Raw genomic sequence first — 24,844 nt, 5'->3', positions numbered from 1 at the left:
ACTTCAAAATCAAGTATCAAACGTGTGAAAGTGCAAAAAATAATTAGTCTTGGCCTTAGCATGACACGTGGCAGTATGTTCTGAATGTTGAACGTCTTAACCATCGTCTTCTATATCCCAGAATCCTCTCTCAAAATTTGATGTTAAAGCTTCATCCTATGACAGCTGATTTATTGCTGCATTACGGCCCTGCCCATTAAATTAATGAACACCCCTCTAAAAATAGTCCTTCCTCCCATAAAGCCATCATGCGCGTAGCTCTGAAGTTGTTTTAGGCGAGTCCTGTTTGGGTGTCTTACCAAATGAAGATTAAATTTTACTTAGCTTGTAAATGTCATTTGCTGGGTGACAGGCTTGTTACTTGGTGTGTGAAGCAACTGACGTTGAACATCCGCTGACTTCCTGTTCACCTCTCCTCAACTCTCTCTCTCTGTCTCATCTCTGCTTTTATGAATGAGCTCCTCAGGTTTTAATGAAGTGTCTGCGAACTTTTTCGGGATGTTATTTATACCCGAGTTTGTGTAGGAGGCATTTAGAGTGAGAGAAAAGAGAGTGTCACTCTCAAACGGTAACATTCTCATTTCTCATCCAGAAACAAGATTCCCTCGTTATATGACTGACAGTCAGAGTAATGTCGTTTGGATTGGGACTATGTCGTTGGTCTGAAAGGACCATTTATCTTTGGATGTGTTTGTTTTCTTTTGTCTCCTCCTTTCTCTTTTGCTTTCTTATTCTTCGTGTGGGTCATGGCTGTATTTCCAGCTGCAGTGGGCGGCCCTGGTGTGCTGAGTCACAGGAAGCAGCAATATTTAAAGTGAAATCTGAAGTGTCTCTGTTGTACACCAAACCCTCACCTGTCAAACAAAGAGAGATGGCCAATCTCACTTGGAAAAGTACACCCTTGGTCAGGACGCTCTTGAAATAGAGCTGCCCTACTCCCATAATGGCTCACAGTGTCACAAACTGTTATCTTCCACTTGGCCTGTCTTTTTCCAGTCCACATTTGAATTACAAATCAAAAGTTTCTAAAGTAATGTAAGGAAACCAGCCAAGGTAGCCACTGAAGGCACATTTGCAATATTTTGTTTAAAAATGTGATGTGGTAAATAAATACATAAGGGTGCTATTTTATGGCAATTGTATTCAAATATAGCATTAATGAATGCATTTTTTATATTGCATAATTATTATTGATGCATTTAATCGTGCCATCAATACAACACCTAACTAATCAAGATTGCTAACTGTTGAAGTGTAATGCTGTGTTAATTTTGTCAGCCATTTTTTAAATTTAGTCATAGTCTTTAAAATTAGTTTTAGTCTTAAGGTCATTGCACACGAAGTCTGAAATTTCCGTCTGAATTTTTTGCATGTTAAAAAATTAATAAGACCTGACGTTATGTCAATAGAGTTTAAACACTGCTTCCGAAATATTCGTCTGTCATAAATTCGGATCAGGTTAGATTTTCAGCATTTTCGCATCTGTAACAAGCATTTTGATTGGAAAGGATGACGAATATGACAAAAAAAGCGCGAAAAAACATATTTGGAAATTTCGCACTTAGTGTGCAATGGCCTTTAGTTCTGTGTCAAATTATCAATTTATTAGTTGTTACATTTAGTCAGACTTTTCCTTTTTTTTTTTTTTAATGAAGTTGTAGTCAACTAGAGCATTGTAGTTTAGTTTTTGTTCATGAAGTCTTAGTCACATTTTTGTCATTCTGTATAATATAGAAGTCCGTTTCCGCCACTGAATAAAAATAAGAAAAGGTAATTGTGACTTCTCACAATTTCGATTTTTTTTCCTCAGAAGTGAATGAATAAAGTCTTTTTTTTAAACTTATTTTCTCGCAAAAAAGTTTGTATTTTGTAATTCTGACTTTTTTTTTTTTTTTTTTTTTTTAGAATTGTGAGCTGTAAACTCGCAATTGTGAGTTATAAAGCCTAATTTTAAGGGGGAAAAAGACTGAAATCTTCTCAGGATTGTGAGTTTATATCTCACAGTTCTGATTTAATAACTTTCAATTGCATGTCTTGCAATTGAAAGTTATTAAATCAGAAATGTGAGATATAAAATAAAATACAAACTTTTTTTGCAAGAAAATAAGTTTAAAAAAAGACTTTATTCATTCATTTCTGAGGAAAAAAAATCTAAATTGTGAGAAGTCACAATTACCTTTTCTTATTTTTATTCGGTGGCGGAAACGGACTTCTATATTATACAGAATGACAAAAATGTGACTAAGACTTCAGATATAAACTTGCAATTCTGAGAAAATGTCTCAATTGTTGTTGAGTTTATATCTCACAAATGAGTTTATGTCTCACATTTCGGAGATACAAAGTCAGAATTGCAAGTTTGTCATGCAGTTCTGAGAAAAAAAGAACTCTGAGATCGCAATTGCTAGAAAAAAAACCCCTGAATTGTGAGTTAAAAAGTAGCAATTACCTTTTGATTTTTTTATTCAGTGGTGGAATGGAAATTTATGCAAATTTATTGTTGCATTTCTGGTATTGTCCTTTCACCAATAAGCACAAATTAATAGAATGTCAAATACACATGATTTGTTACCTCACCTATTGTTTTGAATTGATTTATTATAGGCTATTTATTATATAAATTAATATCAAAGACTTGCGCACTCTCTCTGTCTATATTATGAAAACTGGTTAAACAAACAAAAAAATAGGCCTTCATGCTTTCATAATGAAGAGCGAGCATGTACACATGGTTGCCATGTTGCTAAAATTATGCAAAGCACTGGGCAGAGAACATAGACTGTAAAAATATGAACGTAGTGTCCGTGACGTCACCCGTAGGTTTCTGAAGAGCGTTTTTGAAGCCTATAGTGGGTGGGAGTCGACTGTCGCCATCTTGGAATCGCGTCACCGCGCGTCACTCCCGGATAATCAAAAATGGGCAAATAGGCGGGGCGTGGGTGGAGCTGGTTGCTGAAACCACGCCCGTCTAGCGCGACAGTGGCGACAGCAGCGGCAATCCCCCTGTCACTCAAGTGGCCACGCCCTTAATTATGCAGAACTTTAAGGCTTAATATAACTTAAACGGATGAGTTATAAAAAAAATTCACCCCCCTCACAGGTGACATGAAGGGCAACTTTTTGTACCAGGCTGTAAACATACTTTTTTCTGCTGTAAAGTTGGCCATTTTAACATGGGGAGTCAATGGGATTGACTCCCTTTTGCAGCCAGTCTCTAGCGGCCAGTCGATGAATTGCAGTTTAAGTCACTTCCGTGTTGGTTTCAATGGAGAGAGCGGGAGGTTGCCGCTTGGCAGAAAAGCTCTGATTTGCAGATTTGAACTCTTTGTATCTGGCAACCGCACATCAAATCTCGCATAGTAGAGGCATGTACAGCAGTTCCCAATCATATTTTGTCTCCTTTTTTGATGACAATGAAAAGAGATTGTGTTTTTGAAGTGTTTTTTTATTTTTTAATACATTTTAGTTTTCTTTTATCATCAGCGATATTGCATGTTGACTGATTTTCATCTTGCCATTGTCATTTTTCGTCATAGTTTTTGTTTTAGAAATTAACACTAGTAGAGATGTTCCGATACCCTTTTTTCCTTCCCGATTCCGATACCTGGGCTCGGGGTATCTGCCGATACCGAGTACTAATCCGATACCTGGGTGTGTAATTGTATATAGCTGTAGATAATACTAATAAATTATTTTATTGTGTGCTTCAGACTTATTCCTTAATAAAACAAATATACAGTGATATATACAGTGAACTAGAGTATTTTTATTATATGACATACATTTGACAGTAATATTTTTTCATATAGTTAGTATTAATAATCTGGTTTTCTGACGTACATCAGCCCTGTTTATAACAGAGAATTTTGGCCAGAATTTGAAAGATTCTCACTAGATCTCGCAGCAACCTTATTCATTGTGCGGCATTTTCAAATTCTCCTCACTGCATCTCGCAGCAGTAACAGTGTTGCAAAATCAACGTTGGCTCCCGAATAAAGCTGTTCGGGGTTTGTGCAAGTTTGTTTGCATTGCAGTCCAAGCTGATAAACGGTCAGCGCTGAGCAGCTCAAACGTGTCGTGTTAGTTTCACTTTCGTTTCGCGTGCCATTTTATGTTTCTCATCTGAGACAGAAATGGCAGAGCTTATGAGTTGAACAACGCGGTGGTTGCGCCAGTGTGACCGCTCACGAAAATTAGTAACACTGGCAGAAAAATTGGTCACAGTCTGGAGCCCTTTAATATTACCGCAAGTGTCCCGCGCGCTTCAGTACAAGGAGTAAACAAACCACGCGCCTGTACAATTCATTAACACAGAACCACGCATTAATTCATATTTAAACAGTCGGTTTTCGGCTTAATATTAGTCCATATCACGATTTGATTTAAGTGTAATGAACTACCTTTGATTAATGCATCAAACTTTGACAAATTCCGTGACGTTCCGCGTTAAACTGTAAATTCCATTTAGACTGGATTCCGCGATTCCGTCCGTGTTTTCTGCATTGCAGAAATCATAAAGCCCTACATATGAGACATGCCGCCGTTTTAGCGGACAAACTGCTAGCACATTTGTATTTCTTCTTCGCTGCTCTAAACAGTGGTTGCTTGTGGCAACACTGTTTGCATTCTGAGCCGCGAAGAAGAACTGGCTTCTGATTTGCTAGCGGGAATAACTTATATCTTAAGAAAAGGGTATCGGATCGGTACGTGGGTTCAAGTACTCGCCGATTCCGATGCTAGATTTTTTTTGTGGTATCGGCGGCATTTCCGATACTAGTATCGGAATCGGAACAACCCTAAACACTAGTGTATTAGCTGGGTGGAAAAAGGAAAGGAAATAAAACGCATATACCTGCATTTATTTTTATGCTTTTACTGATTTTTTTTTTTCTTCCTCTCTATTCTTGCACAGGAGACACAGAAGGCGAAACAGTTCTTGCCATTCCTGCAGAGAGCGGGCCGCTCGGAGGCTGTGGTGGAGTACGTGTTCAGTGGCTCTAGACTCAAGCTCTACATGCCCAAAGAAACATGTCTCATCACCTTCCTGCTCGCTGGTAAGTGTCAGTCGGCTTCGGTCTGTCAACCACACCGCCATCTGTGACCGCATAACGACCACAATGTGGCAGCTGACCGCTGTTGCACCACTAGTCTAACACTTTCTATTTTGTTCTGTTCTCTAATATTTCTAGAAGAGTTCACCTAAAAAATGAAATTTCTGTCATAATTTTCTCATTCCATTAGGTGTTAGATGACTTTTTTCTTCGGTGGTACAACAAAGGAAAAGTTCAGTTGAATGTTCAAGCTTCTTTTGTGTGTACAATAAAAGTGGTTGGTGACCAGGGGCAGTGAAACTCCAAAAAACACCATAAAACTGCTTCATATGACTTGCTTTATTACTTCCAAAGCCATTAAAAAACTGAAAAGCTATTCACTGAAAATCTTGCCTTGAAATCAACCATAATCACAATTGTGAACATAAAATTCTGCTGTAATTAAGTGGTTTTGTGTTCCTTGGATGAAAAAGTCATACAGGTATTGAGTAAATGATGACAGAATTTTCATTTTTGTAAGAACTATTCTTTTAATAATTCATACACGCTTTCTTAAAAGTGTCTTCACATTTCCTTGCCTCAAGCTTGACAGTGAGATGCCTTTTGTGGAAGGGGTTTCTGTCTCCTCAAGATGGTCTGCTAGTAGATTTTTGAGACTGAATAGCTTCTGTCCTTCCACTCTGACCTGTGGAGGCTGGTGTTTTCTGGGAGGCCCGGAGAGCTGATCTTTGTGCAGGTGTTTTGTCTATGCTTCTGACCTCCCGAAGGCAAGATGGAGATCTGAAGGGCTCAATCTGATGGAAGGTTAAGTGTCATATTTGCTGGCTGTGAGGTCTTGCTACTCAGCATCTGTTCTTCCCCTTGAGTTTCCTCGCCCTCTCTGTGTGGAACATATATGTGGACATGCTTGTGTGAAAGTATCTGGGCAGGTACAGATAGCACTGCTGCACATCAGGGATGGTGGTGGAGCATCTGTGACTTTTGACCTTTAATCAGCGCTCTGCATGTAGCCAATTGCCATTCTCACTAGCGCATTTGCAGGTGTGTTGCCAAATCCTTCACCCTTTGACATTTTTATAGATTTTTGTGATTTCGGGTGTTGTTTTCTGTAACCTTTTGCTTTTTTTTAACATTTTCATTTTAGGGTTCACACTAATGTTGAAAAGTTTGGACTTTAGAAGGTTTTTGTAAGTAGTCACGGCTCCATTTACTTGGTTAGAAACAGAGCAGAAACTAATATTTTGACATTACTACATATTAAAGTAACTATTTTCTATTTTATTTTCAATTTCAATTTGATTCATTCTTGCGATTGCGCCATTATTTAGTGTCACATGATCTTTAAAAAAATCTACTAATATACTAATTTAGGAAAAATGTATTATCACTGTTTTTCAGGATTATCTGATGAATAGAAAGTTCCAAAAACAGCCTTTTATTGTAATCTTTTGCAACATTATATCTGTTTAACTGACTTTTTGGATCACTTTAATTTGTCTTTGTTGAATAAATTTAAATTTAATTAATTAACGTTATTTTATAAAAAAAAAAAAAACAGGCCTTTGAATGGTATGGTATGAATATGTTTTTAAAAATAGTAATACAGTATGAATAGACTGAGTAATTTTATTAACTAACATTAACTGAGATTATAAAAAATGCTTTAAAGGCACAGTATGTAATATTAATAGGTAGTGGTTGAAATGAGTACTGCAAATTCAACATATTGGAGAGCGTTGTTTTATGCAGGTTGCCAGATGCACCAAGAAATGTAATACCAGTAAATTGTTGTAAAATTACCGGAACATCTTAACCGGTAAATACTAAAATGCCCTGTTCACACAGGCAACTACGTTTTGTTTTTTACCGGTAAAGCGCCATTCACACATCAGTTTCAAAATGCCGGTAAATTCAGTGATCTCATTAACTGGCAATGACCCCTAAATTTCTGTGCTTTCTGTTGTGTTTGTAAACATGGAGGGTTAAACACGTTCAGTGTTTTTATTGACGTTTTAATTTGTGTCAAATGTTAACATTCATGCAGCTGCTTTTGGCCCAGATACATTAAATTCGATGACTCAAAATCAAACTACACAGCGTGGAGTAAGATTAGACTTATATCTTATGTCAACACCTTCTGAACTCTTATGCTTTATACTGGTAATCTTGTTCTGTGTTCACAAAGAGCAAATTACCGGTAATTTACTGGTAATGTTACAGCTTCTCATAACGGTATTTTTGAAAAGGTCCTGTTCGCACATGATCTCTTAACGGTAATTTACCAGTAAAGACTGTGTGTGAAAGGTGCCAATGTTAGCAAATGAGCCTTATAGTGTTAGGTGATGAGTTGTTTTATCCATGTTTAATATGTCTCTGGTCATGAAGCTTTTTTAGATGGATGCTAAGACATTTCGGGTGGGTAGAATCTGCGATCTCTGACCCAGTTAAGTTGCTGGCTTTAACGCTGGCAATACTGTGTATTTTCCGTCAATTGGCAACCCAAGGTGTTGAAATCCTATTGGGTGAACTGACAGTGCGTGGAATCACACAGTCCAAAAACAGACATTCTAACATGGAATGCACATTTCAAAGCTGAATATCTGGCCATGGTGTTATTTTCTGGAGAACAAGTCTGCAAACATATACTACCAGTCAAAAGTTTTTGAACACTAAGATTTTTAATGTTTTTTAAAGTCTCTTCTGCTTACCAAGGCTGCATTTATTTAATCCAAAGTACAGCAAAGACAGTAAAATGTTGAAATATTTGTACTATTTAAAATATCTGTTTTCTATTTGAATATATATAAAAATTATTTATCCAGTTACATGATCCTTCAGAAATCATTGTTTCTTTGATAAATAGGAAGTTCAGAAATACAGCATTTATTTGAAATCGAAATCTTTTGTAACATTATAAATGTGTTTTAAAGCATCCTTGCTAATTAAAAGTATTTAGCAAAAAAATTAAAAAATAAATACTGACTCCAAGCTCTTGAATGGTATAGTGTGTAATATTACATTAGCTTTTTATTTAAGATAAATGCTGATATTTGGATCTTTCTATTCAAAGAAACCTGAAAAAAGTACTCAACTGTTTAAAATAATGATGATAATAATAATAATGTTTTTTTTTTTGAACAGCAAATCAGCATATGTTTTAAAAATATATTCAAATAGAAAGCAGTTATTTTAAATAGCAAAAATATTTCACAATATTACTGCTTTTGCTGCTCAAATAAATGCAGGCTTGGTGAGCAGAAGAGACTTCATTAAAAACATTAAAAAACCTACTGTTCAAAAACTTTTGACTGGTAGTGTATAGCATTGTTATGCTTCAGTACAGTCAAAAAATTACATACAGTACCTTTAAAAAAAAGGTGACGTTTGGGTGGACTCTTATGAAGTATTACCACATTATCAAACACCAAGAGCATTATTAATAACTAAATAAAAACATTAAAATGTACTGAATTTGAAATTTAGTTTACGTTATAATAAAACAGTAACATTTTCCATATAGCTCCTGTAGTTTTTTTGGGTATCATCATATTTGTTGTCCATGGCATGACCCTTGAACCCCTAAAATACATCAGAAAACTACATTTTAGGATCTTTAATTGGGTGCCAAAAAGAACTAACTAAACTTATTCCGACCAATCAAATCTATTCTGGATCAATGGTGGGTGGCATTTTGCCTATTTGCTTGTTTCATACAACTTGGGAACTGTATATAGCTTGCACAAACATTCAAGCTTCATTAGACTACATAAAGAGACTGCCGCTTTCTTGTGGTCGCTCAATTTCTTCCTGACGGACATCAGTGCCCTTCCAACCCCGACCTCTCCAACCTCTCTCCATATCACTCGGAACAAGCAGCTGACTGATTTGTGTTATTTCTGAGTAGTTTATTTCTGTCCTCTCACCATCCGGTCCAATTATTCACCCTGAAAACGTAATGGAGAGACGCCCATCTATTTCTGCATCCCTCCATCCTTCCATTTATTTGTCTCTCCTTTCCCCAGCGGAGAACAAACACCCTCCACCCCCACCGTGCTTAATTGTGCATATCGTCATTGGAGATATTTCAATTAATTTGGTCATTTGTTCCTGAGTGTGTCTTTTGTGTTTTCCTTCCTCCATTTGTTCCTTTTGTAATTAATTTTTTTTTTCTCTTCGGTTTCTTCCTCTGAGAGATTTCGGACAGAAAACCTTTCCTTATCACTCTCAGCTTTTTCTTATTTTCTGAAGTGATTCATTTTTCTGATGCCTTTTTTTCCTCGTCTTTTTTTCTCGATTATGTGAGATTTGATCATGTAGGCTGGGATGTTTCGTGAAGCAGTTTGTTTGAGGGTTTATGAGTCAGATTCAGCTCGTAGTTTTTTGGTTTGGGTTGAAAATGATCCCCATTTTTCACCGTCATGGGTACTTTGGGATCTGTTCTCCTGGCACAGCTCTTTCTGATGCTTCTAGTCTTGTTTGAGTGCTTGTGGAAGCCATTTTTCTGTCAGAAAAAGGAAAAGACTGACAGCACAAGGGTCTTTCATATGCGCTACAGCACATATGAAAGAGCTTTAGCAGTTCAAGAGGTTATTGACTTTACGACATACAGGGCAGTGCGCCATAAACTCACCAGTGTAGATTGTGTTTGATTACCTGCAGGCCTTCCTCTGGACTCTATTTTTTATTTTATGATGTTATGGTTGCATGTTGCAAGTCTCACATCTGTGTGGATCCAACGGGTCAATGTTTGGCTTGTCAACTGCTAGTAGATGCTGTAACTGTAACTTTTTGCTCTTTTGACCTTGTGGAAATGAAGTTCTTGAACTATATTCAGCTTAAAATAAAGCAGTGTCAGTAGCATTCTTTGGTGAAAATTTATTCTTTTGGAATATCCAACAACTGGTCAAGTTTACATTCATTTTACTTTTTTTGAGTAATATACAATATACATTTTTACAAATGTTTTATGCTGTAAAAATTGATATTGGTTTGTTTTTCCTCAATTTATTTAGATTAGATTATATAAAACTATATTACATTATAATAAAAATATCTTTGACCAAAACATAAATAATACAATTAGTTTATTAAGTCAAGTGTAACTTTAAGCAAAGATGGCAGAATCTTATTTTTAGTTTATATTAATTTCACAATTAGCTTTGTTTAAAAACAGTTGAAGGCAATGATCTATAATATATAGTTGATGTCAAAAGTTTACACCCCCTTTCAGATTTTGCAAAATGTTACTTATTTTACTCAAATAAGAGGGATCATACAAAATGCACGTTATTGTTTATTTAGTACTGACCTGAATAAGAGATTTCACATAAAAGATGTTTACATATAGTCCACAAGAGAAAACAATAGTTGAATTTATAAAAATGACATGTTCAAAACTTTACACCCCCTTGATTCTTAATACTGTGTTCTGTGTATTAAAACCATGCGTTAAGAGCTTTTTAAATTTGTAGATCAGGTTAAATTTAACTTATTTTGTCTTCTGGGAAACATGTAACCATCTTCTGTAGTCTCTGAAGGGCAGTACTAAATGGAAAAAGTATGGTATTTAGGCAAAAGAAGAAAAATGTACACCTTCATTCTGTTCAAAAGTTTTCACCCCCGGCCTGTTTTTTCCTTCTGGAGCATCAGTGAGCATTTGAACCTTCTGTAATAGTTGCATGAGTCCTTTAGCTGTCCTCACTGTGAAAAGATGGATCTCAAAATCATACAGTCATTGTTGGAAAGGGTTCAAATACACAAAAATGCTTGAAAACCAAAGACTTTGTGGGACCTTTGTGGGAACAGTTTAACTGTTCAGGACAAACAAGGGACTCATGAACAACTATCACTAAACAAAATAGCACAGCTTTGGAACATTCAGGTAAGAACATAGTGTTAAGAATCAAGGGGATGTAAACTTATGAACGGGGTCATTTTTATAAATTCAGAGGTTATTTCCTCTTGTGGGCTATATGTGCCTCTTATTTTGGTAAAATAATTAACATTTTCCATATTCTGACAGCTGTATGTAAACTTTTGAACTCGTTTAGATATGTAATTAATTAAACAAGTTTCCACAAAGGAATACCTTTCCCATCACAACATCTTTTCATTACATAGGATGTGGGTTTGTCTCTCTCTGTGTGTGTGTGTGTCCATTCAGACAGACAGTTTCTCCACATGATTGTTGCATGAATGAGCTCAGTACTAAATTAGACCACAGAACGCAGCCGCCCAATCAACAGGACCCTCTGCCTTCAGTGGTTGAAAGGTCAGACAATGCCAAAGCCTCGCCGAAAGAGAAGGAGAGAGAGACAGGCGTGCTTCCTGTCACTCAACCCTCCATTACAGCACACAGTTCCCTATTAGTGTTGCTATGGTGAAAGCCTCTCCACCCACAGGCGCGCCAGCAAAGGTTACCGCATTAAAAGGGCAGAAATGCTTCATTGCTCGCTTTCTTATTTTCTTCCGCTCCCTTTCCTGTTTAAATGCATCTTCTCCTACAGGACGAGCGATATCATTGCGGCTTGCAGTGTCGCGGCGCTTCAACAGATGTCGAAGCAGGCCTGACGTATTACTACAGTTTCATGAGCAGGGAGTGAATTTGTAAATATGTGACCCTGGACCACAAAACCAGTCATTCGTTGATAGGACAATATTTGGAATCTGCAATCTGAGGGTGCAAAAAAATATTGAGAAAATCACCTTTAAAGTTGTCCAAATGAAGTTCTTAGCAATGCATATTACTAATCAAAAATTAAGTTTGATATATTTACGGTAGGAAATATACTAAATATTTTCATGGAAAATATTTTCTGGAAAGCGCCCTGGGCACCTTTCTGGCTGTTGTAAGGCGCTATATAAATAAAATTTGATTGATTGATTGATTGATGGAACATAATCTGTACTTAAAATCCTAATGATTTTTGACGTAATAGAAACAATAATTTTGACCCATACAGTGTATTTTTGGCTATTGCTACAAATATACCCGTGCCGCTTACGACAAGTTTTGTGGTCCAGGGTCACATATTAGACTTTTTTTTTACTTAACTATTAATTGAATGAAAACAAAGCCCTAATAGTTAAGCTTTAACTAAGATTTTGAGATCCATCTTTTCACACTGAGGACAACTGAGGGACTCATATGCAATTATTACAAAAGGGTCAAACACTCAAAAAACAGGCATTAAGAGCCAGGGGGTGAAAACTTTTGAACCGAATAAGGATGTGTACAATTTTCTTATTTTGCCAAAATATCATACTTTTTCAATTAGTACTGCCCTACAGACACTACAGAAGATACTTAGATGTCTCCCAGAAGGCAAAATAAGTTTAAATTTAACCTGATCTTCAAATTAAAAAAGTTAAAAAGCATTTATTGCATGGTTTTTAATACATGGAACACAGTATTAAGAATTAAGGGGATGTAAACTTTTGAACACGGTTATTTTTATAAATTTAACTATTATTTTCTCTTGTGGACTATATGTAAACATCTTTTATGTTAAATCTCTTATTCAGGTCAGTACTGAATAAACAATAACATGCATTTAGTATGATCCCTCTTATTTTAGTAAAATAATTAACATTTTGCAGATACTGAAAGGGGGGTATAAACTTTTGACATCAACTATATAGTATAGATCATTGCCTTCAACTGTTTTTAAACAAAGCTAATTAGGAAATTTACTATAAACTAAATATTAATTGAACATGAGCTACAAAAATGTATTATTAGAAAAGTAAATACACTGAAGGGATCTAAAAGTATAGAATACACCCTCATTAACTAATGTAAATAAATTTGTTTTTCAAATGTCTCCCCTTAAAAAAAATGTTTAGTTTTATCATCTCTTGAAATTGAGTGGAGTCAAATCCATAGCAAATCATATCTGACTAGAATAAAGAGGTCCTCCTCTTCGGTCTAGGGTCATTAACCTTCTTCTCTAAAGGAAAACATTTTAAAACAATCCACGTTTTAAAACTCCTAGGCTGCAGCTTGTTTTTATTGGCTGAAGAGTTTTGTTTTTAGATGTTTAAAGAGGACATCGAATGCCCATTTTCCACAAGTTGGTATAATTCTTTAGGGTCTTCATGAAATGTCTGCAAAATAGTTTGATTAAAATTAATGGCTGAAAAACTGAAGCAGATATTAGGGCTGTCACTAACGATTATTTTGGTAATCGAGTAATCTGTCGATTATTTTGACAATTAATCGAGTCATCGGATGATTATACATTTTTTTTTGTAGTAAAAAAGAGTTAGCAATAGCCTTTAAAATGACTTAAAATACATATATAATAGCAATGAGGCAATAATAATTTGTCCATTTCGCTATGAAATTTTGCCGATTATTCGACATGGGCAATCAAGGATTTTTAAAAATCAAATACTCGAATGGAATCGTTGCAGCCCTAGTGGATATTGTTGTAGTTGAATTTACAGTTTTTCTCAGTTTAATTTAGTTTATTTTGTTTCACTCTTGTAGGTTTCTAGTTTCAATTTAAGTTGTATTTTACTTGTTTTAGGGCTGCCAAAGATATAGTTTAAAAACTTAAATGTTTAAAAATGCCTAAATTTGATTTGTATTAAGAATAATAACACTGGTGGATGGAAGACAAAAGCCAGTAACTCTCTAGTTCACACATTGTTTTATTATACTACTGTTAACAAAATATGGACTCAGTAAGATTTTTTTTTAATTAATGCTTTTATTCAGCAAGGATGCATCAAATTGATACAGTAAAGTGAAGGTAAAAACATTTGTAATGTTACAACTTTGTTCATCTAAAAGTCCTGAGATTATAAAATGTATCTCTGTTTCCCACAAAATATTAAATACACAACTGTTTTTAAAGGGATAGTTCACCCAAAAATGAGAATTCTGTCATTAGTTACTCACTCTCATGTCGTTCCAAACCAGCTAGACCTTCGTACATCTTTATAACACAAATTCAGACATTTTTGATGAAATCCGAGAGCTTTCTGACCCTCCATAAACAGCAACACAACTGACACGTTCAAGGCCCAGAAATCTAGTAAAGACATGCTTAAAATAGTCCATGTGACATCAGTGGTTCAACTGTAATGTTATAAAGCTACAAGAATACTCTTGTGCAAAGAAAACAAAAATAGCTTATCATTGGTCATTGGTTTCTTGTAGCTTCACAAAATTGCGGTTGAACCACAGATGTCACATGAACTATTTTAATGATGTCCTTACTACCTTTCTGAGCTTTGAACATGTCAGTTGCATTGGTATTAATGGAGGGTCAGAAAGCTCTCGGATTTCTCGGAAATATCTTAATTAATGTTCCAAAGATGATCGAAGGTATTATAGTTTTGGAATGACATGAGTGTGAGAAATTAATAATAGAATTTACATTTTTGTGTGAAGTAACTTTAATATAAATTGCAGAGAAATTCAAAATGTGACTTTAAGTGTCCAGATACTTTTTGAGACTACTGTGCAATGTGACTGCTGTTTTCAGTGTGTGTGTGTGTGTGTGTGTGTGTGTGTGTGTGTGTGTACGCTGCCAGCTGCTCATCTTTGTATCCTGAGGTGTGCTTTCCTCCTCTCCTTGCCCTCCTGAGCACTGATCAGAAGGAAAGTTCACTTGTTTGATTTTTAGAACAGAGTTCCCCCCTCCCCCCAACAGTGTCCTTCCTTCCTGCCTCACTATAAAGAGCAAGCGAAAGCGTGAAAGGGGGAAGACGGTCATCTTCACTTGGAAAAGAAAGAGGGAGGAGTGGTTTGAAGCAGACATCAAAGTGCTGTGTTTCAACAGAGGTGTATGAGAGACGGGGCATCGGCAGGGGGGATCTTCCCTCTTCAGGGCGTCTCTGGTCCTGATGTAACTTTGATGAGCTTCTCAAAGCTCATGTGCTCTGGAGCAGGCCAGCTCACGGTCGTGTGCGTCTACTCGCAACTTGGATACATGGTGGATTTTTGTGCTTTGATGATTTGGAGAAATTGGTCACATGTCAAAGCCCATATGTGCTCAGAATGAGCTATGGTGCTCTGTCAGGGTATTCAAGGTTTAGTCCAGCATGAAATTCAATTTCTCTTTTCTTATTGTCATCAAATGCATCAACGCATTATGTGGGTTTCCTCCATCTTCGGTGCCTCAGTCCTGCATCTTTTCATAGATGGAGAGAGTTCGGTGCTCTGCTCATTCCTCAAGCAGAAGTGGAACATGTATAGAGAAGAAAGGTGCTTTTATCAAGGAGGTTTGAATTCAGTTTTTTTTTTTTCCCTTCTCTACACATTGATGTATTTCCTGTTCAGGCAGTTGGGGTGGGACATATAGAGGGCTTTATCATCATCTGAAAGCTGGATAAATAAGCTTTGCGTTGATGTGTGGTTTTAGGATAGGACAATGTTTGGCTGAGATACAACTATTTAAAAATCTGGGGTGCAAAAAAATCTAAATATTGAGAAAATCACCTTTAAAGTTTTCCAAACGAAGTTCTAAGCAATGCATATTACAAATCAAAAATTAAGTTTTGATGTATTTATGGTAGGAAATTTACAAAATATCTTCATGGAACATGATCTTTACTTAATATCCTAATGATTTTTGGCATAAAAGAAAAATCTATAATTTTGATCTATACAATGTATTTTTGGCTATTGCTACAAATATACCCGTGCTACTTAAGACTGGTTTTGTGGTCCAAGGTCACAAATTATATTTTAAAATGTAATAAAAATTAGTGCTATCAAAATTGGCGCATTAACACTGACGATTAATTTGTCCAGTTTAATGGCGTTAAAAAAATGTACATGTTAAAATTGATAGCTCTCAGTTATTACTGTAATGTTGAATGGCTATAGTCAATGGTTAAATACTAGGGAAAAAAGAACAATTTTCTAGAGACACAAAAAAAGATACCATTAAACTAATATAAAAAAATATATACTGCCTTTGTTTTTTTTCTACATTAGTTTGAAGATTGAATGTGAAATTATTTAAATATAAAAGTATATTCAAAAACTTTAATGTTAGGCTGGATTAATCACGATTAATCGCATTAATCGCGATTAATTTCAGAACAAAAGTGTGATTTAATTAGTTATTTTTTTTATGGATTAACAGCACTAATTTAAATAGAAAACACTTATTTTAAATTGTCATATTACTTCACATTATTAGTGTTTTTACTGTATTTTGGTCAAATAAATGCGACCTTGGTGAGTTCTTTCAAAAACATTAAAATGTTAAGACTCAAAACTTTTGAACACTAGTGTTTTTAAAAAAAACTGTGTGTGTGTGTTCCACCACAACTTAAAGCTGCTTTAAGTATTTCATGATCAAATGGGAAACTGCACAATCCTTCCCCTCTCTCCCTCTCATGTGGGTGAGCATAGTGATAAATTGGTTTCCGAACTCTAAACTGTGCTTGGTTATATAAGTCCAGACATTTCCATTTGAAGAGACAGGATCTCTCTCTCTCTCTCTCTCTCTCTCTCTCTCTCTCTCTCTCTCTCTCTCTCTCTCTCTCTCTCTCTCTCTCTCTCTCTCTCTCTCTCGCTCTCGCGCTCGCGCTCGCTCTCGCTTTCTGTCTTACACACACACACACACTCTCTCTCACACACACACACACAAGAGTTCTCAGATACAAACAATTTTCACTCAAAGCTCTAGTGGTATCACATTGTTTTGGCAGCAAAGATGGCGAATGCATTGACGTTAATGTCATGATGAAGAGTGACCCTGTCGTAAAGGAGCCGGCAATGACGCAGGGCATCACTCTGTACATCACATTACTGAGCATATAGCTACGCTGAGAGCGTGTCATCTGTTTTTCAGCCGAGAGAGAGTCTTGTCTGAGTGCTGCACTTTGTTGGTGATTCTCTTGAGGAAAAGTAGTACGATATTTTTTGTATTACTAACATGCGCTGTTCTCACTCTGCTAGGGCAGTTGAAGGCCTTGGAGTGCTTTTACAGAGCGGTGCATTTTCTGAGTTTCTTTTGTCTTTAGAGCCAAAGCTCCTGCTTTTATGGTCTGGCCTTGGCTGGCTTCAGTCATGTATCTATATTTTCATATTTTCATGGAGGAAGAGATAGGAGCTCTACCATTTCCTCATGCAGAAGTGAAACATATGGAGAAGATATGAGTGTTTAATGTACAATCATGCTTTTCTTGAGCGGGACGATTGCATGTAGACTACAGTTAAAGATGCGCTCAGCAAGTTTTAGTTTTGCTGACTTGTATTTATCCCAGTGGTTTTAGAATGTTAATTTTAAATGGGATGTCAGATGCACAATTTACTTTTACATGGTGTTTGCAGTCTCAATTGCAATCCGTTTTGATTTTTGGACAGCCGGACTGTCCCGTATTAGCATATATCCGCCTTCAGCCAGCTGTATGCTGTCTGCCATTTTCCCCGCACTCGAGCAGCTGTAGTGACAACAGTGTCTTCTAAGCAATGCAGGTATTTTGTATTTGGATGTAAAAGTGAACATAAGAGTTTTCAGATTCTCCCGACATCAGTGGCAAGACTATGCATCTATGAAATTTAAAGTTTTGTCAATAAGCGTATATCTTTTCACGCAAATTCACACAATTCAGAAAACATTCCTTTTTCGCTTATTTCAGTTAATGTCAAAAAATAATCGAGCTGAGCCAGTAGTAGACCTGACAGTGTCGTGTAAACATGGCTGAAGACGTGAAAAGAGAAACGGATGAACCGAATCAGTTGAGTCATTTATGCTGGAACCACTCCGATTGATTCAAACTCATAACTTTAGTCATTCATTTCAAGCGATTCACTAGCAAAAACCAGATCAAATTCAAAGAGCCATTCATTTTCGAAGCGACATCGTTTGTAATGATTTTAAACAGCAGGTAGCGATGGGTGAAATAGAGCTTTTTGAATCTCTGAATCAGTTAAACCATTGTGTCACAAAATGATTCACTATTTAGAAACTCTCCAATTGGGTCGCGAATCATTTGTTTCAGATCGGGACTTCAAATAGTGTATCGCGAATCATTTGATTTAGATCAGAACTTCGCGAATCACGAATCATTTGATTTAAGTTGGGACTTCGGAGCACATATCATGACTCTTTCGATTTGGATTGGAATGGGTTTGTGAATCTTTTGCAAATTGAATTATTCCAATCCAATGATTTGCGATATGCGTTTTGAAGTCCCGATATAAATCGAATTCAGATCGGGACTTTAGAGCATGGATCGTGAAACAGTTGATTTAGATCAGAACTTCAGAGCGGGTTTTCGAATCTTTTGCGTTAGTTCGAAACTTCAGAGCACGGATTGTGAATCATTTGATTCAGATCAGAACTTTGTGTATCAAATAATTTGATTCAGATCCGAACATTGCGTATAGTGAAACATTTGATTCAGATTGGGACTTCGGAGTGTGTATCACTTATTTGATTTAGATTGGAACGGGTTTGTGAATCATTCAGTAATATGATTCAAATCAAATAATTTGCGATAAACGTTTTGAAGTCCCGATTTAAATAAAATTCAGATTGGGACTTCAGAATGTGTATCACAAATCATTTGATTTAGATCAGAACTTCGGAGCAGGTTCACAAACCTTTTGATTCAGATTGGAACTTCGAAGCACATATTGCTAATTTGATTTAGATCGGGTTTTAAAACCATTTAGCAAATTGAATGATTCAAAATAAATTTCAGATTGGGACTTCAGAATGTGGATCACGAATCATTTGATTTAGATCAGAACCTCGGAGCAGTTTCACAAATCTTTTGCTTTAGATCGCAGCTTCAGGATTGCGAATTGTTTGATTCAGATCGAAACTTTGTGTGTCGTGAATCATTTGATTCAGATCAGGACTTGCTAGATCAGAATGGGTTTGTGAATCCATTTACAAAATTGAATGATTCTAATGAAATGATTTGTGATACATGATTTGAAGTCCCGTTCTTAATAAAATTCAGATCGGGACTTTAGAACGTGGATCACGAATCATTTGATTTAGATCGGAACTTCGGAGCAGGTTCTTAAACCTTTTGTTTTAGATTGGAACTTTGGAGCATGGGATGTGAATTATTTGATTCAGATTGGAACTTCGAAGCACATATTGCTAATTTGATTTAGATTGGAACAGGTTTTAAAACCATTTAGCAAATTGAATGATTCAAATCGCGTATCGCAAATCATTTGATTTGAAGTCCCGATCTAAATAAAATTCAGATTGGGACTTCAGAACGTGGATCACGAATCATTTGATTTAGATCGGAACTTTGCGTATAATGATTTATTCGATTAGGGCGAGACTTTGAAGCAATTAAGCTATTTTTTTTTCTTAAACAGTAGAAAACATTAAACCATTAATGCAGTACATTTATAAAAACAAAAAAAGAGAGTATACACACATACAGATCCTTTAATAAAATTAACAGTGGTTTTACTCTAGTAAAATTGTAGTATACTTTGTAATACTTTAGTAGTAATACTTCGCATCCATAAAATGGACATTTTTGGATTCAATCCCAAATTTTCAGGCGTTGGTGGTGGTTCGTGCTGTTGCTGCTTCTGCATGGCACCGGTCTGAGCTTTCTTCCTGATCTTTTTTGAAGAACTTTTGGCTTTTGTCAAAAGTTCTATATATTTCTTCATGCAAAGGGGAAAAATACTGAGTTATATATAAAATATGTATGTGTCTGTGCGCACACACATTTTCTAGGGTATTCTGGATGGTTAATTACTAGCCGAAGGTCAGTCCCCAAAGACAAACTATATCAAGTATATTCAATACCCATCAACCAGTAGCACAATATTTATGGTTGTGGCTTCATAAATAGACATTTCGACTAGTCAAAAGTAACATAAGCCATAGCAGCAGTGAATGAAAATTTGAGCCATTCTCAGTGTGAATCCTTTCGGTGCAAAAACTCCCTGCAGTCAAAAGCCCCTCTGCAGACGTGCACAGACAGCTGCCTACTACTGTCAGGCCTTTATTACGACTTCACTTGAAGTTATTAGACACAGTGTTCCTGTCTTCAGCCATCCTCTTTTAAATCTCTTCTTGTCTTCTCTTCATTTTCCTTCTCTCCCTCCACGGGAGCAGCCAGCAGCGTCTTCTGTAACAGAATGTTCTGGATGTTCCACTCGCTGTGCTCGTCTGATGGATACAGGGAACGAGTTATGATGTAATTTGATGTTTTACTGTATATTAGATCAGGAGGGATTGTCAGAAAATATCATGCTGACAAAACACTCATAACCTAGGTGTATATATTTGAGCGATAGCCTGAAAAGGAAAGGTTTCATCTCAGAAAGTTGTTGTCACTTGCATTAAAAGATGGAGCTGTCAGAATTGGGTCTTGGATGCAGAAACGCTGCAGCCATGTGTCATTTGCAGCAGTTGTTTTAGGGATATACCAAGTCTGTATGTGTTATTGTGGCATGGGAAGGAGCGTGATGACAATTTATGCTCCAAAGTGGATGGTTAGGTTGGGGATGCGTGCGTATCATGGGAAAAACACGTTTTTCTCAAGACATCGATATAAAAGTTACCACCAGATAGCTGATAAGTTGACTTGACTTAAACTTTCAAAGAAATTTGGTTCGTTTGTAGGGTCAAAGCTCTCAGATTTAATTAAAAATATGTTCATTTGTGTTCCAAAGATGAACAAAGGTCTTACAGTTTTGGCTTGACATGGGGGTGAGTATATATATCAATAACAGAATTTTCATTCTTGGGTGAACTTTTTAAAAAATCTAATAGTTTCCAAACTTTTGAATTGTAATGTACACACTTAAGACCTAAGTCTATATCTATATGTTCTGTGCTACTAGTACTGTAGAAGCACTGGTATTTTTTTCTTTAAGTATCAGCCCGCTACCAGAGTAGCGTTACTTTTGACAACCCCTAGCAGCTTGGATACAAAACCTCTCTGTTCCTTTCCCGTCGTATGCCGCGTCTCCTGTGAAGAACTGTGATATTGGGCACCAGAAGGGAGAGAGAGAGAGAGCGAGTGAGCGAGCAAGTGTGTTGGTTCTCTCCGCAGGAGCTCTGCTGCAGTCTTCTCGCAGAAGTCACAGAATATTTCAGCAGCTGTAATTGTGGCTGAGGAATACCGAGGTGCTTTCTGATCCTCTGCTTGTCTAAATATCTCAGCAGAAACACACAGTTTATCTCCTGCTAACACTGTGAACTGCACTGGAGATATAAGAGTGTCCAATACAAGGGCAGCTCTGTAGAAGTAAAAATTTGTAATTTCTATGGGATTAGCACATAAATTACAAAGAACATAAATGGCCCATTTTGTCTTCACTATATACAGTTGAGGTCGAAAGTTTACATACACCTTGCAGAATCTGCAAAATGTACTGACCTGAATAAGATATTTCACGTAAGACGTTTACATATAGTCCACAAGAGAAAATAATAGTTGAATTTATAAAAATTATCCTGTTCAAAAGTTTACATACATCTGATTCTTAATACTGTGGTGTTACCTGAATGATCCACGGCTTTTTTTCTAGTGATAGTTGGTAATGAGTCTCTTTTTTTTTGTCCTGAACAGTTAAACTGCCTGCTGTTCTTTAGAAAAAACCTTCAGGTCTCTCAAATTCTTTGGTTTTTCAGCTTTTTTGTGTATTTGAACCAGTTCCAACAATGACTGTATAAATTTGAGATCCATCTTTTCACACTGAGGACAACTGAGGGAGTCATATGCAACTATTACAGAAGGTTCAAATGCTCACTGATGCTTCAGAAGGAAAAACGATGCATTAAGAGCCAGGGGTGAAAACTTTTGGACAAAATGATGTTAATTTTTCTTATTTTGCCTAAATATAATGTTTTTTTCATTTAGTACTGCCCTTCAGAATCTAAAAAAGATAATTACATGTTTGCCAATACACAAAATTGTTACATTTACCTTGATATTCAAATTCAAAAAGTTTTCACCCCCTGTCTATTAATACTTTATGCTTCCTTCTAAAGCATCAGTGAGCTTTTGACTCTTCTGTAATAGTTGCATTTGAGTCCCTCAGTTGTCCTCAGTGTGAAAAGATAGATCTCAAAATCATTCAGTCATTGTTGGAAATGGTTCAAATACACAAAAATGCTGAAAAACCAAGGAATTTGTGAGATCTGAAGGATTTTTCAGAAGAACAAACAAGGGACCTATGAACAACTATCACACATTTTGTATGATCCCTTTTATTTGGTAAAATAATTAACATTTTGCAGATTCAGCAAGGTGTATGTAAACTTTTGACTTCAACTGTATTTTGCTGTTTTGTAAAAGATTCAAGGGAAATCTGGTGAACATGTTTTTATTTACTTTTCTGTTTTATGTTAGAAATGTTTTTGCGTTGACACATCCACTCTAGGATCAGATTTCCCACTGTCGGAAATGATCACAGTCAGCCTAATTGGCACAGACTGATCCTGGAACAGGTTCACGCACAGCTACAAATTACATTCATATCTTTTTTTTCTTCTTCCATTTGTCGATGCAGTTCTCTGGTCTGAATAAATATTTTCATCGCGTAACACGCAGCAAACAAAAAAGCTTCCAAACATTTTCTTGAAATGGACGTCTACGCTTGCCCTGTGACATCTCTGAATCAGCACGGCTAACAATTATTTGATCGTTCGGTTCTAATTGAGGAAGTCAGGGTTGAGCAGGTTGAACTGCTGTGTTTTGTTCAGTATGCGTATTGAAGCCCTGTGCCCTGCGGTGAAACGGCATTTTTCAGGGGCACGGAAGGAGGCGTTGACTGTTAGAAGTCATTACGTCTGTTCAAGAGAAAATCACTTACGCACGCAGCTCCTTTCATCGAGAGCGGCGAGGAAACGGAAGAAAAAGAAAACAGCTTGAGACATTTTTATCATAACCTTGGAACTTTTTACAAATAGCGTTTCAAATATTTCCCCTTCCAAGGCTGCAATTTCATCATTTTCTGAATGCTGTTTCTGATGAGTGGCAATAGCAGCCGCTCTGTAGATAATATTTATATGCGCCGATCTGTATAAACTGATTTCTTTAACAAAGAGGTCAAGGCATGATGGGCTGGTTTTTATTGAAAACAGATAAAGATGCTATTTGACTAAGAGCCTGTCAAAGTGCAATTTTTAAGGCGGCTCTGTGCTTTTAAGACCAGCTCACTCGAGACAGATTCCTTCCTAATAGTTTTTCAGTCTCGTTTCTCATGCAGTGTCGCTCTTATGTGCTCTTCAACCAGTTTACAAACGTCCGTCTCCGAAAACACTCTGTTATTGTCAGAAATCGTGTTCTGCCTTTGAGCAGATCGGATGCCCGGAGCAATTTAAATGCTAATTTTGGGACTATTTACTGACAATTACCAGATAATTGAGTTGTTTTAGTCTTTTCTTTCCGTTCTCAAAGCTGGATGATCCCGATTGGCTACTTATTGTGTGGGTTTATATATATTTTTGGGTTATGAGGGTGAATTTTCTATTATCATAAAAAAAGCGATGACCTTTTGTACCAATATCTTAATATGCTTATTTGTGAGTGCATTTTCTGGTATGGTTTATTCAGTTCAGAACTACATTTATCAATTATATTGTTGTGTAAGTCTAATAAGCAAAGCCAAGGTCTGTTTTTCCATGCTTGAGGTTCACCCTCACTATGTTTGTGTGTGTTCAGGTATCGAGTGTCCCCGAGGGTCCCGAAACATGCCAGGTGGGATGCAAGTGGCAGAGCCGTTCAGCGAGGAAGCCACAAACTTCACCAAAGAGCTGGTTCTTCAGAGAGAGGTAAGGCTCCTGTCATTTACAGCCTGTTTCTGTCGCTTTAGTCTTTACAAGCTGTTTCTAGACTTTCCATTTCTGTAGTTGACATGACAGCGCCTGTGTTGTTTGGTCTCGCCGGTCATTTTGTGACAACTATCTGCCCGTTTTCTTCTTGGTCTGTCTCTTTACTGCTGTCGTACTTCACTTGAGATACTCAAACACCCGTTAGAAGCCAGCTCCGTCTTATATTCAGAGAATGGCTGGATATATTTTCGTACTCTATGAATAATGGTCACAGAAATTGCATGACCAAATTGAGGATCCGCAGATGTGATGGAAATCACACGATTGCACACTATTCTTACCTTGTCCTCAGGGTGCTTGACGCTGTGCCGGTGCTGTTTCCGTTAATGTTGTGTGAATGAGGTTGGCGGTGCAGTCGGGCCTAATGAGAGGAGCTTTTTTAAGAGCCTTACTTTAACCGGCACTTACAGAGAGACTGGACATAGGAACCTACTGCTGAGAATTACAAAAGCAACAGGAAGCAAGGGAAAAAAAAGTCCTAATGACCTCCATCGCCCACAGCGAAACAAAGCCTCGCCTGTTATGCGAAACGGACATTCTTGAGGAAAAGAGTGGGTCGTGATCCACTCAAAAGGTGTGAAGTGTCATTTGTGTGTAAGAGTACTAGTCTATCTTTATGGATAGTAGATGTTGGACCTGCAATAATACATTTGCAGGTTTCCCATGCTCACAGTGAATTTAATTTTAGTATGATTTAAGCTAGAAACTTTCTTTTTTTTTTTGTGGTAGAGTAATTAAAAATTAATTAATTTAAACATTTCAGCTGGTGCCAATAGGCCTCATGGCAGCGCACTGACATTTGGGCGTCCCGAGTTGGAATCCCACCTCTCTCTACCACTTCACTTCTTGTCTACATCCTGCCATATCCCAATAAAGTAAAAATAAAAGGGCAAAAATAAATCTTAAATGTATATAAACATTTCTAGTAGTTCTTAAACTATATGGCTACTATATATATAATTTTTTACATTCATAGGACGAATGTTTATTTTC

At 36.6% G+C, this 24,844-nt stretch overlaps 1 protein-coding gene across 1 annotated transcript in view; it reads left to right on the top strand.

The window, feature by feature from the left end:
- The window catches only part of snd1 (staphylococcal nuclease and tudor domain containing 1), a 234,779-nt gene that overhangs the window by 72,646 nt on the left and 137,289 nt on the right, over positions 1–24,844 (top strand). The window contains exons 15-16 of the mRNA XM_073838844.1: positions 4,913–5,054; positions 23,682–23,791. Of these exons, the coding sequence (XP_073694945.1) occupies positions 4,913–5,054; positions 23,682–23,791 (252 nt within the window). The remainder of the gene's footprint in view (positions 1–4,912; positions 5,055–23,681; positions 23,792–24,844) is intronic.

This window comes from Garra rufa, chromosome 4, assembly GCF_049309525.1.
Source record: "Garra rufa chromosome 4, GarRuf1.0, whole genome shotgun sequence".
Lineage (NCBI taxonomy): Eukaryota > Metazoa > Chordata > Actinopteri > Cypriniformes > Cyprinidae > Garra > Garra rufa.
The sequence above is the reverse complement of the archived record's forward strand: the minus strand, read 5'-3'. Positions and strand labels throughout refer to the sequence as shown.